This window comes from Motacilla alba, chromosome Z (assembly GCF_015832195.1).
Source record: "Motacilla alba alba isolate MOTALB_02 chromosome Z, Motacilla_alba_V1.0_pri, whole genome shotgun sequence".
In the NCBI taxonomy this organism is placed as follows: Eukaryota; Metazoa; Chordata; class Aves; order Passeriformes; family Motacillidae; genus Motacilla; species Motacilla alba.
Window position 1 is genome coordinate 75440472 of NC_052046.1, and position 17791 is coordinate 75458262.

At 51.7% G+C, this 17791-nt stretch overlaps 1 protein-coding gene across 3 annotated transcripts in view; it reads left to right on the top strand.

Moving 5' to 3' along the window:
* ZCCHC7 (zinc finger CCHC-type containing 7) overlaps positions 1 to 13608 on the top strand; it is a 97368-nt gene extending 83760 nt beyond the window's left edge. Inside the window, exons 8-11 of one of the 3 annotated variants that reach the window (XM_038125934.1) lie at positions 7826 to 7921; positions 10929 to 11046; positions 11485 to 11939; positions 13508 to 13608. In XM_038125934.1, the coding sequence (XP_037981862.1) occupies positions 7826 to 7921; positions 10929 to 11046; positions 11485 to 11933 (663 nt within the window). In that variant the 3' untranslated portion in view covers positions 11934 to 11939; positions 13508 to 13608. Of the gene's footprint in view, positions 1 to 7825; positions 7922 to 10928; positions 11047 to 11484; positions 12767 to 13507 lie in introns of those variants that run through there. The other 2 variants (XM_038125935.1, XM_038125933.1) reach the window with 2 other exon arrangements.
* The last annotated feature ends 4183 nt before the right edge of the window (positions 13609 to 17791 follow it).

The window sequence follows — 17791 nt, forward strand, 5'->3', positions numbered from 1 at the left end:
ATGTTCACTTCCATTTTAGCTGTGATTAGAAACCACTTCCAAAAAAAAATTTGCTAAGAGTCTATTTATCAATAAAAACCTGGGAAGAGCGCTCCCCTAAGAAACTTACGCAGGCGTGGTGCTTCCTCCTTTTGGGTGCAGTGGTGAGGAATGCTCAGTGGATGACATAAAGATTAAAGTGAGAGAAAGGAAGCTGTAACTCATCCAGAATGACAGTAAGAATTAAAACCTTCGGGTTCGCCGGGCTCCCCCGTGTATTAGCTAATAAATATAACTGTGCTCTGGTTCTGTTCATCTTCTGATTTCACAGGCTTTGCAAATGTTTGTTTTCAGATTAATGTACAAATGTATGTGTAACTGTGCGTGTGCCTAGCGTGGGGGCAGCCGGTGCCGTGCCCGGGCAGATATATAGGTATATAGCGATGTATATAAACATTTGGCCAATCCCCCAACAAACATTCAAATAAAATATACATGTCCCAGTGCCCCAGTCTCCTCCTCCTCCTCCTCCTTCTCCTCCTCTTCCTCCTCCACCTCCTTCTCCTCCTCCTCCTCCGCTGGGTCTCTCCCACCTCCCCCACCCCACTTCAAAGCTTGTGGTCCTTTCTCCATCCGTGTACTAAAAGGTTTCTTTGTGAGCCAGGCCATTTGTCCGTCATTGTTTGGGGCCCAAACGGTGGTAAAATACCCTGTCACCGATCTGGAGCACGGTGAATGGCAGCTTCTCTCCGGACAATTGGCGGCGGTGCCGAGAAATATTCCTGAGAGGATTATTTAACCTTTCAATTTAGGGGGCACAAAGCCCGGCTGATTAATGAACTTTCTGATGGGCGCCGATAAGCGGATCTATTTCTTTATTTCCTCCAAAAGTGATTCCTTCTCCTGTCCCATATTACTATAATCTTAAACATAAAATGTGGCAAATAGATTAAAAAACAGCACTAAAGAGTTTATCTGGCTAGCAAACTGAAGGAGCTAAATTAAAATTGGTAATGAAAGCAGTGGCTGAGCCCTGTATATGGTTTTTAAATGCGCTGTGTATTTTGAAGAGACTTATTCTCCAGCCTGCCTGGTAATGACTGCTTTGGGTGCGCGGTTCGGGTCCAGCTTCTGTTATCCCCCCAAAAAAATGAGTTGTGTTATCTGGATGACTGCAGACACATATGCATCCCCCTTTCTCACTGCATGGGCAGACAAGGTCGATAGCATTACAAGGTATTTGTGGCAGTGCTTGTTTCAGTTTTCAGAGCTGCCAGTTTTCAGCCAGATTTGAATTACAAAAGAAGAAGCTGGCATGAAAATTGAAAGGGTTTATCGGCTAGTCTGAAGCCTCATAGCACATTGCTTATTTATGCAGTCCATTTGCACCAGGAAATGTAAAAAGGAAATACATTTTAAAAATAAGGTCATAAAGACCCAGATATGTTTAAGATGGCAAATAAAATATAGATACCTATAATATCTTTCCAGGAAACGATTTCACTTAATGTTGCACATTACTTCGGAGGAGCATTTATGTTACTGTCATAAATTTGTGCGTTTGTGTCACCATACAGATAGTCCCCAGGGATTAGGAGCGAAGTGTTTGCTAACTTACTTTAAAATTAAAATAGAAGGGGAGATAGGTTTGTAGTTTGAGAGCCACATCAGGAACAGTTAGAGTTTAATGCGCCGTCGTTTCTAAATAACGTTTTGCATTCCCTGTAAAATTAGCCATGGACGGCTAGAGAGATGCCACCACCTTTGGAGAAAATTGGGATGCCTTTTAAACCATGAAGATTTTGAGGCATTCAGGGATTGTATTGTTGTTATCCTCACTATCTTGCATACATTCATTTTCTCGGTGAACTTGAGGGGGTTTTGTCCGTTTCTCAGAGAAGACTTTTTGAATTAATATTTTAGGGTTTTCTCCTCTGCTTGTGAGAGCATTAAAAGATTGCATTCATTTATTTTAAATATATAATACTGTACGTTTTGTCTCTTCCTGTAGCGTTTTCACACAGTCAATTGTAGATGCTATTTGCATCTCTTTAAAATGCGTTGTAGAAATGTCTTATTTCTGTAGAAAGAGATCACAGTGCTCGTACTGTGACCGGGCAAGTTAAATTTCTTCCTCTGGGAAAGCCTTTGGTTTCCCAGACTGTATAATCAAAAATTAAAATTTGATTAATTAACTGGTAATTTAATGTGTATCATGGCTTAAAAAAAGAAAAAAAAGAAAAAGAAAAGAAAGAAAAGGGAAAAAAAAGCCCTAAAAGATAAGTGAGATCACTTTTTTCTTGGTTATTTCCCCATATTTTGGTGATGTCCAAATGTCACGAGCACATTTAGTAAAGTGTAATTTGTGGGAAGATGCTCAGGCTGGACCTCCACAACTCCTGTGGGAAGAGAAAGGTTTTATTAGATAGCTGGAAGAAAAAAAAAGAAATAAAATTCAGTGAAGAAATTATTTCATTTGTGATTGTTTGGAGTTTGGGGGGATTAAAAGTCAAAAGACTAAATTTGTATGTTTCTTGTTTATTAGCATGCACCAGGCTCAGTGTGCTTCTTTCATGAATTTTCATAAGGATTTTTACTACGTAGCATGTGTGGCTTAATGATGCAATCACCTGATAGACTGGGAAGACTCCAAAGGAGACGTTCCGGTCTGTTGTGTACATAATACTTGTTTCAAAAAATCTGCCTAATTAAGGAATTACCCAATGGAATGCAAGTCTACTGGGTGCATGACACGCTTAAAGAAAATAACAACAACAAAAACCCTGGGTATAATTACAATATTACACGATACCTTATATTGGCAATTTGGAATATAAGGGGATGATGCTAACCTGCCATTGTTTCCGCTGGCGTGCCAGTAGATTATGATAATCTGTAGGGGGAAAAGTGAATGTATATTTTCCCCTGATGGAGCTGCTGTGACCTTTTCTCTGCCCAGCCCCAGCCTGCAGCCACCGGGCGCGATGATCCACTCCATGATTGTCTCTCAGTGGCTCCAGGAAGGGCTGAAGCACGGCTGGTGCTGGGTTTGGCTCCCGGGCTCAGGCCGCGTTGGGCTTGTTGCGCTGCAGACACAGCCTTTGGTGGTGGACAAAGCGCTGGAAAGAGGGAAACTATTCCCTCCCATCCTCAGAGCTGTGGGAACTGGTGTTGGATGAAGCCAGCAAAGAGCACCTCGGAGCAAGGCTTCTCCAGGCAGGGGCAGCTGGTGCGTCCATGGGCAGTGGCCTCGGCTCCCGCGCTGGCTCCGCGGCCCTGGAGCTCATCTGGATGCGGGTCATTTGTCACGGCGCGCTTCAGCGGCGCAGGGATGGCGTGGAACGCGCTCCTCGGGGCAGGCTGGGGGTCCAGGGCGGGCAAGAGCTCACCCCGCACAGGTGGGACAGCCTGGCTGCATCGCACATCGCGCCGCGTGTCACAGCACGTGTGACACAGCACATGTGGCACTGTGCACACGCTGCGTGTCACAGCACGTGTGACACAGCACATGTCACACGCTGCACACGCTGCGTGTCACAGCACGTGAGACACAGCACATGTCACACGCTGCACACACTGCGTGTCACAGCACGTGTGACACAGCACATGTCACACGCTGCACACACTGCGTGTCACAGCACGAGAGACAGCCTGGACACAGCACATGTGACACTGTGCACACGCTGCGTGTCACAGCACATGAGACAGCCTGGACACAGCACACGTCACACGCTCTACACGCTGCGTGTCACAGCACGTGTGACACAGCACATGTCACACGCTGCACACGCTGCGTGTCACGGCACGTGTGACACAGCACATGTCACATGCTGCACACGCTGCGTGTCACGGCACGTGAGACACAGCACATGTCACACGCTGCACACGCTGCGTGTCACGGCACGTGTGACACAGCACATGTGACACGCTGCACACGCTGCGTGTCACAGCACGTGAGACACAGCACATGTCACACGCTGCACACGCTGCGTGTCACAGCACGAGAGACAGCCTGGACACAGCACATGTGACACTGTGCACACGCTGCGTGCCACAGCACATGAGACACAGCACATGTCACACGCTGCACACGCTGCGTGCCACAGCACGTGTGACACAGCACATGTCACATGCTGCACACGCTGCGTGCCACAGCACATGAGACAGCCTGGACACAGCACACGTCACACGCTCTACACGCTGCGTGTCACAGCACGTGAGACATCACATGTGACACTGTGCACACGCTGCGTGTCACAGCCCATGTCACAGCCCATGTCACACCACACGTCACACCACACGTCACAGCCTGTGCCACAGCCATGTCACAGTGTGTCACACTCTGCACATGCTGCGTGTCACAGCCACGTCACAGCGTGTCACACTCTGCACAGCCCGTGTCCCAGCCCGTGTCCCAGCCCGTGTCACGGCCACGTCACAGCGTGTCACACTCTGCACAGCCCGTGTCACAGCCCGTGTCCCAGCCACGTCACAGCCGTGTCCCAGCCCGTGTCCCAGCCCATGTCCCAGCCCGTGTCCCAGCCCGTGTCCCAGCCACGTCACAGCGTGTCACACTGCACATGCTGCGTGTCCCAGCCCATGTCCCAGCCCGTGTCCCAGCCCGTGTCCCAGCCCGTGTCCCAGCCCCGTCGCGCTGTCCTGCGCTGCTGTGGCACAGCCTGCGGGTGCCTCGGCCCGCAGGGGCACCGGGGGCTGCACAAAGGGCTCTGTCCCCCCTGCCCCGCTGCAGCACTGCCCACGCAGCACAGAGCGGGGACAGCAGGGACACACGCAGAAGCAGAGGTCAGATGATTTTCCTTAATTAGTGAGATTTAGCCAGATTGCAGATCCTGAGCAGCGGCGAGCTTTGTGAAAGGGAGCCCTGGTCGGATCAAAGTCGGCGCAGATAAGGGGAGCTCAAGGTCACCGAGGGAGCTGCCCAGCAGGGCCATTTGCATAAAAAATTACTGCCAGAAATAGGCCAGAGAGGCAGCCCTGGCATTCTGATCTCTTGGCCTTTGTCATGGAGATTCCTGGTTCAGAAGGGAGGAAGGCCAGTGTCCCAGATAATGATTAACTGTTTTAATGGCATTCATTCATTCATTCTGCACTAACTACTCATGCAGAAAAAAGGGTTATGTAAAATGACATTAGAAGAAAAATCATTTGTAATCGTTGCATCAGGCTGCACTTTGAGGAGACATTAGGAGTAAATCCATGGCGTGGTAGGCTTATGCTTTATCTTCTGATATTTACTGAGTTTACTGGTGCATGAAAAGCTTTCAGCAAGAATAGCAGATGGGATGGACCTTTCATAGGTAATGCTATCTACCAGGTTATTACTTCTATATATTGATAGTGAAGTAATCTCCAAGATATCACCCTACAAATATAGATTATTTAAATGTTTTTAACAACAAAAAAAAAACCTATAACATAAAGAAGCTGTGTTGATGAATAGTTTATTTTGTACCCAAATGGCTGGATCCTTAGATGCTTTTTTAAGTCTTAAATAATAAGAAAACAGAGGGTTTATAACATGCAGGTTTCCTTTTTGGTTGGCTTGGGAGAAGAGTAAAGTTATGTAGAGTTGTAATCTGGCCTGCAAGTGCTCAGTTTAATTTTTTCCTTAAATGTGACCTTTTGCATCAACGAAATAAAAGCAGGAGGGGCAAGGGAGCTGCCCTGGGAGGGGGAGGAGGGGGGCAGGATGCGTGTAAGCCCAAAGGACTCCCGTGCTGGAGGAGCCCCCCACGCCTGCTTGTGCCCAGTTTTTGGGGCCCCACAGGAGGACGAGGCCACTGCAGAGCTGCTCCTCGAGGAGCTTCTCTTTCCTCTAAAGAGTGTTGAGAGCTGTGTGCAGATTTTGCGCCCAGAAATGCAGAGTTTTCAGCTTTGGGACACCAGTGATGGCCAGAGCAGTAGTTCTTTTCCTTGGAGGATGTCATTCTGTAGGCGAAGGTGCAAGGCTCTTCGATTTCAGCACGTGGCATCGTGGAACGGGGAGGACGGCGTGTCTGAAATGATTCCTGGGGTTTGTGCCTGCCTGCTGCCGTCACCCTGCACTTGGCAGCAGCCAGACAGGGTGGTGGCTGCTCCCCAGAAGGTGTCATGCTCCCTGTGCTGCCCAGCTGGCAGGAGGCAGAGCAGAGCCCCGCTGGTCCTGCAGAGCCCTGGGGCAGAGTCCCCGTGTGCCCTTCCCTGGCATCACCCTCGAAAACAAATCCAGTCCAGGCAAGGCTCAGCACGCCAGGAAGGCAAAGGAAGGTGTTGCTTGCAGGGTTGTTGCTGCTCTTCAGGGGCCCTGTGCAAGGCAAAGGGGATTTCTGGGGACGCTCGTCGTGCTGAAATGTGACCACAATAACGGCGATTGATCCACTGAACAAACCAGACAGATTTTTCCCCAGGGGTACTGCACGAGGGCTTGCATTTTGGTTTGTTGGTTTCTATTTCCTTGTCTCTTCTACATACTTTTATGATAAAAGAATACCTGAAAAACCGAGCCAGCTTAGTGTGTCACTTGCACGCTGCTGTTAGCTGGAGAGCTCTTGCTGTGAGACATGGATGAGAAATACACAGATTGCTTTATAGGTGGCCGTCTTTCCCTTTGCCTGTTTCCCCACCTTTTGTCACAAATCACTGCTGGATGTGTCACTCTCCTTCAGGCCCCTCCTGGTGCGTGGGTGTGAGCTAGGGAACATGACTCCGAAGCGCACATTGGAGCCCGGGGCTGGGCAGTTCACAATGAGGTGACACTGCAAGTGTGATCGGATTCACAAAGAACAGCGCTGGAAGGTTCCTCTTGTTCCTGCCTATTTTACAAACACTGCTGTCACTCTCCTGGAGGCCCCGACTGAGAGCGCGGTGGCTCCCGCGGCAGAAGAGCGTGGCAGCGCACACCTAAAGAAAAATGCCATTCCTGCAATGAGCTGTGCCAAACGCCACCATTTCCTGTGAAACCGGGGCCACCCTGCCATGCTCCTCTAGCCCCAGAGAGCAGAAACACACAGAGATCAGTAAGGGGGCTCCTAAGCCCCACAGCTTTTGGGGCAGGACACCTGCACCCCTTGTTAGTCCTGGTGCCAGCACGGGACTGGTGTCCCATTCTCTCCGTGGCCGTGGCATCGTGCCTCCCCAGCTGAGAGAGAGGAGGGACTGGCACACAAGGAGCAGGGGGGAGCACCCCAGCAGTTTGCATTCAGAGCTGAAATGACGTGGCCAGGTGGACGAGATGCCAGCGAGGCCTCTTCCCACCTCGTTTGTGATGCTCAGGCTGAACCTCGCTTGTGGCTCTTGCAGGGCAGCCAGGACGAGGGGAGAGATGAGAATTTAGACTCCGTGTTCCAGAAGGCTGATTTATTATGTTGTGATATATATTATATTAAAAGTGCTATATTAAAACTATACTAAAAGAGTAGAGAGAAAGGAATTATCAGAAGGCTGGACAGGAATGGAATGGAGTGAATAACAAAGTTTTGTGATTGACTGAGAGAGTCTGGACAGCTGGACTGTCATTGGCCATTAATTAGAAACAACCACATGAGACCAATCACAGATTCATTTGTTGCATTTCACAGCAGCAGAGAGTCATTGTTTATATTTCGGTTTTTGAGGTTTCTCAGCTTCTCAGGAGAAGAAAATCCCAGCAAAAGGATTTTCATAAAATATGTCTGTGACACTCTCTCTACAAAATTCCACCAGCGTCAGCCTGTTGCTGCTTTTTCAAACTTAATATTCCAGCAGCAAGCAGGAGCGCACTGATCTAAGCCTAGTAGAGCAATATTGATGTAATTTCCACTTATTTTCAATTCAGCACTCAGAACTGTTGCCCGTTTCCCTCTTGCAGACCAAGCCGGGACCCATCAAGGCAGGCGGCTCGGCCTCGGAGCGCGCGGCGTCCGTCTACTGCTACAACTGCTCCCGCCAGGGACACCTGGGATACGTAAGTGTGGGCTCCCTGCCAGCCTGCCGGGGTGTCCCCCAGGGCAGGGTGACCCCGAAGGGTGGAAAAGCCTCTGCTCCAACCCCTGCCTTCCAAGAAGGATTCAGTAGCTGTCAGTCGTCCGGTCTCAAGGTTGTTTATTGTGTGTTATGTTAAGATTTTCTTCTGCAGTCTGCTCAGCAGCTCAGCCAGAGGCACACTCTGCACCCCTGAGGCTGGTGCCATCTTTTACTCTAAAAACTACATGTGCTGTATGTACAGTTCTGTTCCCATAGCTGTCACCTGTGCCAGACAGTGACTGTCCACTCCAGACCAGTCTGGAAGCGCCAGCATCCCCCAAACCATGGGGGCCAGGAAGAAGAAGGAAGAAGGGCAGGGCCCGCCCTGATTCCTCCCCCTTGGAGCCTCAGCCCCCCCTGTGCAAAATCCAAATCCTTGTGTACAAGGCTTAAAACCCCTTGTACAGCACTCAAAAATTCTTCCCTTCACCTTGTGATTATCCCCTACTGTGCTACCTAAACTTTTGTGGCTTGTAATTCTCCACACAGAGTTGGTGATTTGCTCCACGGGCTAAGATCCAAACCCCACGTGTGTCTTTGGCTGCTGCCAGGGTCTCAGAGCCCCCTGCCCGGGGCTCGGGCCATGCAGGGCAGCCAGAGGGGTGTGCTGGGTTCTGACACCAGCCCCGGGGTGCAGTCCCAGCCCTGCCAGGCCCCGTGGGGCTGCAGGGAGCTGCGGAGCCACGCTGGTGAGCGCGCGCTGCTCGGCGCAGGCCGGTGAGCACAGGGATGTCACACGTCTGATTTAGAGACAGGGAGGCAGGTAACAGTTGCTGTCTCTCCTTGGGAGGTTCATTGATTTGAGACTGCCTGGGAGAGAGACGATTCATTGGATTCAGTTGCTGAATACAGCTTTTTTTCCCCCCCCTTTCTTTTTTTTCCCACGTTCAACATCGTGTCAGGTTTTTCACCACGCTCAGCCCAAATATTTGAGTGCTGTTTGGGGAATCTGCCATTTCTGCCTGCTTGTGATGATCCTTTTTTGGAGTTTCCTAGTTTAGGTCAACACCTGGCCCAAGTTTGGCAGTGTCCCTCTGTGAGGTGCAGCCTGGTGAAGGAGACATCACGAGCCTTAGGTGGCCTCACTGGGAGCAGGAGATGTGGCTGCACCTCCAGGGTGTTTTGGTGATATTTGTCACCTTTTCCCGTGCCTATCATAGCAAGTTCAGCTCTGTACCTGCAATTACCAACACAGGACAAATAAAAGGGTTTTTTTCTTTTATGGAATAAATGCAGGAGCCAAGCCACAAATATTCTAGAAAATGAATGTTAATCATGCATTGGATGGGTTCAGCTTATTTTTACCTGTGGCTTAGAAACAGCAAATTGCCAGCAAATTCCTCTCTTCCCTTCTGCCTGCTCTTGTGTGTCAGCCCATTCAACTATCCAGTATGTTTTGTTAAAAGCTTGGGCCTTTAGTTAGTCTACTCTTATTAAACTGTCCAAAAAATGGCACTGGAGGAAGACAGACACACACAGATACAGGTAAGGCTGCTGTAAAAGTAATGAGTAGTTATTAGGGGTGCTGTAAATGGATTATTTAAGTCATTATTAAGGCTGAAATAAAAATAATTAGAAATTATATGTGAGGAGCTGATAGTAAATACTTGAATTGAAACTGGTGGAAACTACAGAATCAGAAAGGGAGGAAAGCAACTTGTGGGCATTTTCTGTGCCTCTGGGTGGACACAGGAGCAGGCAGGGACAGGGGCTGCCGGGGTGGCACTGAGTGGCAGCAGCAGCACCTGCAGGAAAGCTGCTGGTGCCACGGCGCAGGCATCGGGTGAGTGGAAGCTCCTGACACCTCCTGGAGACTGGTGAGGCCCAGGTGCCATTAGAATGGCTTCAGAGTGGTGGAGACAGGAGTTAGATTGGCTGTCAGGAAGAAATTCCTCCCTGTGAGGGTGGGCAGCCCTGGCACAGGTGCCCAGAGCAGCTGTGGCTGCCCCTGGAATGTCCAAGGCCAGGCTGGACACTGGGGCTGGAGCACCTGGGACAGTGGCAGTGTCCCTGCCATGGCAGGGGTGGGATGGGATGATCTTTAAGGTCCCTAGCAAGCCAAGCCATTGTGGCATTCTGTGTTTCTGTGATCTCAGCAGTATCTAAGAAGAGAAAGATGAAGGAAAGCACAGCAGGTAGCAGGCAATTAGCAAGGAGGATAAAGGAGAATCAGGCACCTGTCAGTGTCGTGGTACCCAGATGAAAGGCAGAATCACAGGAAGTGTTCCTGTTAGCCTGGCTCCAAGACACGGCTAAAACTGTGTGCCCAGCAGTGAAGAAACTGCCACTCCTGTTCCAGCTGTTTGGGAAATGGGCTGGCATGCACGTGATGCCAGAGTCAGCCCCTTGCTCTCCTCAGCTGTCTGCTCAGGCCTCTCCTGCTCCTCTTTTTCCTCTTTCTGTTGCCTGCACCCTGATGTGCTGGCAGCAGCCTGCTGCAGGTTTGCCGTGGCTTGTCCCTCTGAGGGGGTGGCACACGGTGACAGCACCACCCTGGCTGTGACAGGCTCTGGCTGCCCATGGCTGCTGCCCTCCTTCCTGTGGGCTGCCACCCTCTGCAGGGAGCCTCACCCCGAGGAGCCCAGCTGCTGGGCTGCCCTGCCAGGGCCCTGCCTGCCTCTGAGGGGCCAGGTGTGTGCACCTGAGCGAGGCGGGGGTCCTGCCTGGCAGCAGGACTGCCCTGTCCCTGGTAGCCCTGTGCCCTGCAGCTCTGTCAGCAGCTTTGCCTGTCTGCCCCTGGCCCCCGTGGCCTGTCCTGTGGGTGCTGCAGGTGTGTGGTGACTGCAGGTAGTTCCTGCTGCTGCCCAAGCAGCGCCGGTGTCTCAGCGTGTGCGGGAGGCGTCGCCAGCTGGGCGTGAAAAGGCCACCAGGGCAGAGCAGGACCCGCAGGACCTGGCCCGTTTCTCCTGCAGGAAGCCAGCTCTGCTGACCTGGGATGTGTTTTGCAGGAGTGCTCGGAGAAGAGGATGCAGGGCAACATGTTCCCCACTTCTCCCTTCGTCTGCTACTACGACGATGAGTGCGACATCAGGAGGAGAGCCAGCAGGCTGAAGAGGAAGGTGGCAGGTACAGTGAGGTTTGGGAGATCCCTCCCACCTTCCAGCGCTGTGTTTGTGCCTTTTAGGAACGCTGTGGGATTACTTCCATGTGTTGGGGAAAGCTGCCTGGATTTGAGCAGGTAGCCTGGTGGTAGTGGAAGATTTGTGACTTTGCTCATCCGTGTCTGCCATGGAAATTGACTGTGTCAGAGTCACTCAGGGAGCCTTGTCAGATGTTTTAAATCTGGAAAACCTGCCGACATTAAAAATGCCATGAAATAGCAGGAAGGGGGTTAAATCACGATTTGTTAAGATTCCAGCCTGATGGCAGCAAAAACCCACAGTGAAGAAATCTGCCAGAGATAAATTTGTGTCTAACTTTGTCAGTAACGGAGGAGAGGTGTGGTGGCTCAGGTGCCCAGTCTTAGGGCTTTTAGGTATTGAAGTAATCCACTCTGATTTCCAGACCTGCAGGAAGCTGGCCTCCTGCCAGAGCAGTCTGAAACACCGCCGCAGGAAGAGCAGCTGGAGTTGCCCAGCCACAGGAAAAAGAGCAAACTTTGGAAAGAGCACCGGGGGAAGCACAGCAGGAGCAGCGAGCAGCACAAGAAGATGAAGGGGAGCCGGGCGAAGAAGGCCCAGGAGGGGAAGCACAGGAGGGCTGCTGGAATCCTCGGGGAGCCCGAGGAGTTCCCTCGGGGGGGCAGGCAGCAGGGCTGCAGGGGCAGCAGGGCCCGCCGCAAGGCCCCTCTCCAGGCACTGCCCGGCAGCAGGGCCGTGTGTGTGCAGCAGCCTCTGGAAGGTGCCAAAAGGAAGAAGAAGTGGAAAAAGCAGAGAGTTGCTAGTCCTGACAGCAGGGACAATCTGTTCCTTATAAAACAGCGGAAGAAGAAGTCCAAGCAGAAGTCCTGGTGATGGCAGGTAGCACTGGCATTCCCTGCTCTGGCTCTGCCTTCTCTTCACTCCTGCCCCTCTCTCGCACATGAATTGGAGTCTGTCCCTGGCCCAGCCCTGCTGGGCGCCCCCCTCCCTGTCCACCTGCACAGCCAGAGGGGACCACTCCCTCCCTGTGAGCCCCCAGGGCAGGCAGCACCCGGAGCTCCTGCCGGGCGCTCTGGATTGTGTTCAGTTCCTCTGCTTGGGGATGCGGGGCACGCAGGGCTGGGCAGGGTGTGTGTGCCCAGCAGTGAGGTGTGGCTGTGCCCATGGAGCCAAGGGACTCTTGGCTCGGGGCTGGTCGGGGTGGGAAGCAGGAAGGTGGCTGTAAAGCACATCCCCTCAGCCCCCAGTCCTCTCCAGAGAGCGGGAGGGCATCGGGCACCTCCCTCCCCTGGAAGGGACAGCCAGGTCTCTGCTGTGTGCTCGGGGATGCACAGACCCCCCCCTCCCTCTCCAGAGCAGTGCCCTCCATCCCTTGCCCTCAGGCTCAGCTTTTGGGGATCCATCCTGTCCTAACCAGCTGGTCAGAGCAGGAATAAGCAGCTGGGCCTGGAATAGAGTTTACGTCTCACTTTAAATCTGTCCTTGTTCCTTGTAATGTGCTGGAGGAAAAAGGAGTGGAGTGTGAAGAACATACTTGGTTCCAGTCACACTGTGCTCAAAATTTAATTTTTTTTTTAAAGACAGTTATTTTTGTACACTGGAATTCAGCATGTTGTTTTAAGGTTTGTAAGAGTAAAATGCTTTACCAAAGGACTAACACGAATAAAATTTTACATGAGAAATATGAAGAGAATGGGTTTGTTCCTCATTTCCTTGCATTCCAGACGTAAGTGAAAACAGCATCATGTTCTCTTTCCTGAGCTGAAACTGCATCACCACTGGCAAGAGTAAAGGAAAAAGTAATGCATTTATACTCCAGTGCTGTGAGAAGGAAATTGTCTGTACCCTGCTGCTCTGTGCTGTGCCACTCCCCAGCGAGCAGCTGATGGGGACAGCGCAGTGTCACTGAGGGGCAGCTCCTCTCCTCGTGCAGAGGTCCTGTGTTAAAATTAGAGACTATTTATACCCTGCAAGGGTATAATTAGAGACTATTTAAAATTAGAGACCATTTATACCCTGGAAAGGGACACAACACCCAAGAAAAATGTGAGGACGCTCGTTATGGCAGTGTTATCCCATGCCAGTACTCCCTAAATTCATCAGGTTTTTGTTCACCAAACTCAACAGGGTGAGGACAGGTGGCTGTGTCATCCTGTTTCAGAGGAATTTGTGATATACACCTGCATAGTATTTGCAAACCTAATGTCTAGCTTTGCTTCAGCATGTCCTTGGCAACAAAAATTAAGTTTTGCTTAACTTCATTTATTGCTTGATTGAAAGATTCCTGATGATAGTGAAAAGAAAATCAGTTTTTGCCCGGTTGAAAAAGTACTAAGTTAATCCCACCCCTGAAAAGTCTTGTTTTTAACATGGAACCAGCTCTTTTCCCAGATGCTGTGTTGTTCATCCCTTTTTGGTTTTTAATTCTGTGTTTCCTTTGAGCAAAGGTCACTTTGAGCCTGTAGCCAAACCAGCACAAGCCTGGCAGATGGGGAGGGGGGCTGTTTCCAGCTTGCTTTGGTCACCTGGCCAGCTAGGTTGTCTTGAGGTGAGTGCATTTCCTGCACCTCAGAGAGGTGCCTGTGCATCATCCCTGTGCATCCAGAGGTGCAGCAGGTCAGAGTTCATCCAAACTCCCGAGCACCAGGTGCTGCCAGAGTGGCTCTGCCAGAGCAGGGGGAGCCCTGGGCTCTGTCTCTGCTGCTCAGAGCGCTCAGGCAGCAATATTTAACCTGGGCACTGCTGTGGGCTGCTCAAACCTGCTGGGCAGAGCCTGCCTGCCTTGGGAAGGGGGTGGCAGGGAGCTGGGGCACAGCGAGTCACACTGAGCTCGGGGCAGACCTGTCACCAGCTGGGCTCTGTGTGCAAACCACAAACGGGACGGGACTGCTGGGAGCGCGCCCCGAGCTGTTTGTCTCCAGCATCACTGTCACTGCGTGGCTGTGACAAGGGGAAGGTGCCAGCAGCTCTCCTCCCCGGCAGCACACGCAGATCTCAGTGTTACAGCTCACTCTGGGAGTGTTTTGCCCGCTCACACGCGGCAGAAGCACACTGACAGCGTTCCAGCCAGGCGCTGCGAGCACACGCGCCTTTGGTTCAGCACTGCTCGCTCATTGCCAGTGCAGTGCTGCTGGCCAGCCTTCAAACACCGTGCCCAGAGCGCAGCCCTGAGCTGAGAGCTGCCTCACCTCTCTCTGGACAGACTCCTGCAGCTCAGGGATTATCCTGGACAGGCGCTCGTGCACAGAGCGTCGCTCCAACGCCCTCACTTTTCTACTGCTGGGGTGATTTTTCTGCTGGCCAATCTCATGGCTGTGCTCAGCTCCAGCCACAGCTCTGCTGTCTCCAAGCCTTCTGCAGCTTTCCCAAACCCTCTGATTTTATGGGTTCCCACAAGACCACAGAGGCTGGGCTGACCTGGGTGGCTCCCCTGTCCCCACAGCTGCTGTCAGCACCGGCAGTGGCCCCGTGGTGGAGCTGCCTCTGGGTGTCCTGCAGGCACCCAGCCTTTGCTCTGGGAGGTGCCTGCTGCTGCTGGTGACTGCAGGACAGTGTCACAGTGATCTTTTATGAAAATCCCTTTGCCGGGACTTTTTCTCCTGGGAAGCCTCAGAAAAGAAATGCAAGCAATAACTATCTGACGGCTGTGGAATGTGGTCTGGAGGTGGTTTACCAAGATGGTTTACCACCTTTGATTGCTCTGACACGAATTGTTTTAATTTAACAGCCAGTCATTGGTCCACTGTGGCAAGGCTCTGCTCAGTCATGAGCTTTTGTCTTCATTCCATTATAACGTTTTTGCCTGGGGTTTTGAGCCGATCTGATGAGCTCTCAACACCCCAGCGTTACACCCCAGAATCGCTCTGCATTCCTTGGGAGGCACAAAAGGAGCAGGAGGCTGATGTGACAGAGTCAGGAACAAAAAAGGTTTAATAAAGGCAAAATAACAAACTCAAACCGATCCAGGTGCCACAGACTTGTGCTCCTGGTAAAGACACCTCACAAAAGCCATTTGGTTTCTTTGTTCTGTGCTTTTCTACTCAATGGCCCAGGCGGGACCTTTTGGCTCATGGCCAATTAGCTGTCCCCAAACTTGAGGTGAAGCCCCAAGGTCCTATCAGTGATTTTCTACCTGATCACCGGGAGAAAGTTCTGGGCTCTTTCCTTTTTGGGGGACAGAGGAAAGTTCTGTCACTCTGTCCATAGGGGGCACATTCCTACATTCCATTCTATTCCTTTCCAGCCTTCTGATGAATCCTTTCTCTCTGTTCTTTTAGTATGGCTTTTTTAATATAATATATATCATAACATAATCAATCAGCCTTCTGAAACATGGAGTCAAGATTCTCATCTCTCCCCTCGTCCTGGGACCCCTAAAACACAGCCACAGTGAGGACAGTGAGTAAAAGATGGGGGAAACATGCTTTTCAGGACATGGGAAGGAAAAAAAGGGAGGCAGCAGCGACCCTGGGAGCAGATGGGATCTGGGTGAGGGAGCATCCCGCAGGCCCCAGGCCAGGATCCAGCTGGCAGGCAGCAGCCTTGGCACTGTGGGAAGAGAAACAAGATCCTGCAGTGGCACAGCCAGCCTGGGGCGTGGGCCGGGGGTGAGTTTGGGTCAGGGAGCAACGTCAGCTCCAGGACTGACCAGTGTAGGCTCTGCAGAAATCTGCACCCAGCAGGCACTCGGGGAGAAGTGGCAGGTGTGGAGGGTGCCACCAGCGAGGAAGGAGGGACAGGGACAGGGACAGGGCTGGCTGGCTGCTGGAAAGCACCTGGGTAAATCAGGTGTGGCACGAACCGGTGCCTGCAGCTCTGGCTGGCACCACGTGGAGCAAAGCAGGTGTCACTACAGGACACAAAACAACAGAACGTGCACACGCTGCTGTTCTCAAGGTGGGAAAAGGGAAGGTTAAATTCTGACCCCAACATTTGTAGATTTCCAAAGGTGACAGCGGATTGGAGGGTGGCAGTGCCACCTCTCCAATGACGCTGGACAAACCAACAGCCCACCAGATTCCTCCTCCATAAAGGAATGCAAAACAATGAGTTACTTACAGAAAGCGTGTGAGAAAGTTCATTAAGAGAATGTAAACATCTGAAGGCTTAGAAAATCTTAAAAAATCAGGGCGACAAGCGGGTTGTGTCCAGCAGCAGCTGTCTCCAGCAGCCAGTGCCACCCAGCACGCCCTGCAAGGCTTCTGAGGGCAGCTGATGGATCTGAGAGAGTTCAGCAGAGAATAAAGCGGCAGCAGATGGTTCAGTGGGGAGGAGAGGACAAGGAAAGTGGCAGCAAGGGGCGGCTTCCCCAGCACCATCACCATCAGCAGGTCGGGTCCTGCACCAGGCCTGCAAGTGGCACACTGAGCTGCTTCCAGGGAGCTCTGCTTCATTCCATCAAACCCCAGTGCCCCTCAGCCTGTCACTGCTCCCGCCGCTCTCCCCCCGCCTCTGGAGAACTGTCAGTCCTTACTCCAGAGACGCCTGCCGCTGGAAAACATGCTCGTCCCAGGAGAGGACGGCGTCTGGAGGTCACAGCTGGTGTGCACCAGTGAGGCAGCACGGGGAAACCTACACGGCCTGAATGAAGAAAGGGCCGCAGCTCAGAGGCAGCCTGCAGAGGGGACGAGGTGGCTGGGTCAGGAGGCCAGAGTCTTGTTGGGTAATGGGGGCAGGTGTCCCAGGAGTGAAGAGGGGAGAAGGCAGTGCAGGGTCCATCATTTGTTGCAGCCACTACGCAGAGAGGTTGAGGAAAGAAGGAGTGCTGTGACTTGAGGCGCCTGTGTCCACGGCACACCCGTGGGCGAATACTGGATGTGTCTTTGTGACATAGCACAGGTCTGGCTCTTCCTTTGGGTGTTCCTTGTCACAGACATATTTTATGAAAATCCTTTTTCCAGGGTTTTCTTCTCCTGAGAAGCTGAGCAGCCTCAGGAATGAAATGTAACCAAGAACTCCCTGCTGCTGTGGGGTGCAGCAGGTGCATCTGGGGCTGGTCCATGGAGGTGTTTCTAATTAATGGCCAATCAAGGATGCAGCTGGCTCAGACTCTGCTCAGTCACAGCCTTTGTTATTCATTCCTTTCTGTTCCTGCCCAGCCTTCTGATGGATCCTTTCTCTCTGCTCCTCTAGTATAGTTTTAATATAGCATTTTAATATAATATATATCATAACATAATAAATCAGCCTTCTGGAACACGGAGTCACGATTCTCCTCTCTCCCCTCGTGGGGGTTCCCTGCAAAGCCCACAGCTCCTTTCCCCACAGTCTGTCTCAAAACATCAGTCTGTGTGCCCAGCTCCTGCTCAGTCTGCAGGGACCATCACTCCCCCACACGAGTTCAGCCCCAGCAGCCACGGTGCCGGGCTGAGCTCAGCCCCTCGGCAGGCCTGGCTGGGCAAAGCTGGGCTCGTCGCCCCCGAGGGGACCCGGGAGCTGCCAGCAAGGGTGGGCCCTGCCATGCTGCACCCCCAGATGGCACCGGGGGTGACAAGGGAGCAGCGGGTCAGTGACAGCCCCAGCGTGGCACCGCACGGCACAGCAGCCTGTAATTGCGCTTTTTTTGCATTGCAAAATGATTATTAGTGCCTCAGTTCATTATCAGAACAAATTTAATTTTTCAATGTAAAGGAGCCGGTTCTATTTATAAAGGAAACAGTGTTGATACAGCCGGGGAAAATTAATTCATGACAAATGTAAGGAAAACTAATAGTCTTTAACCAGGGCAATAT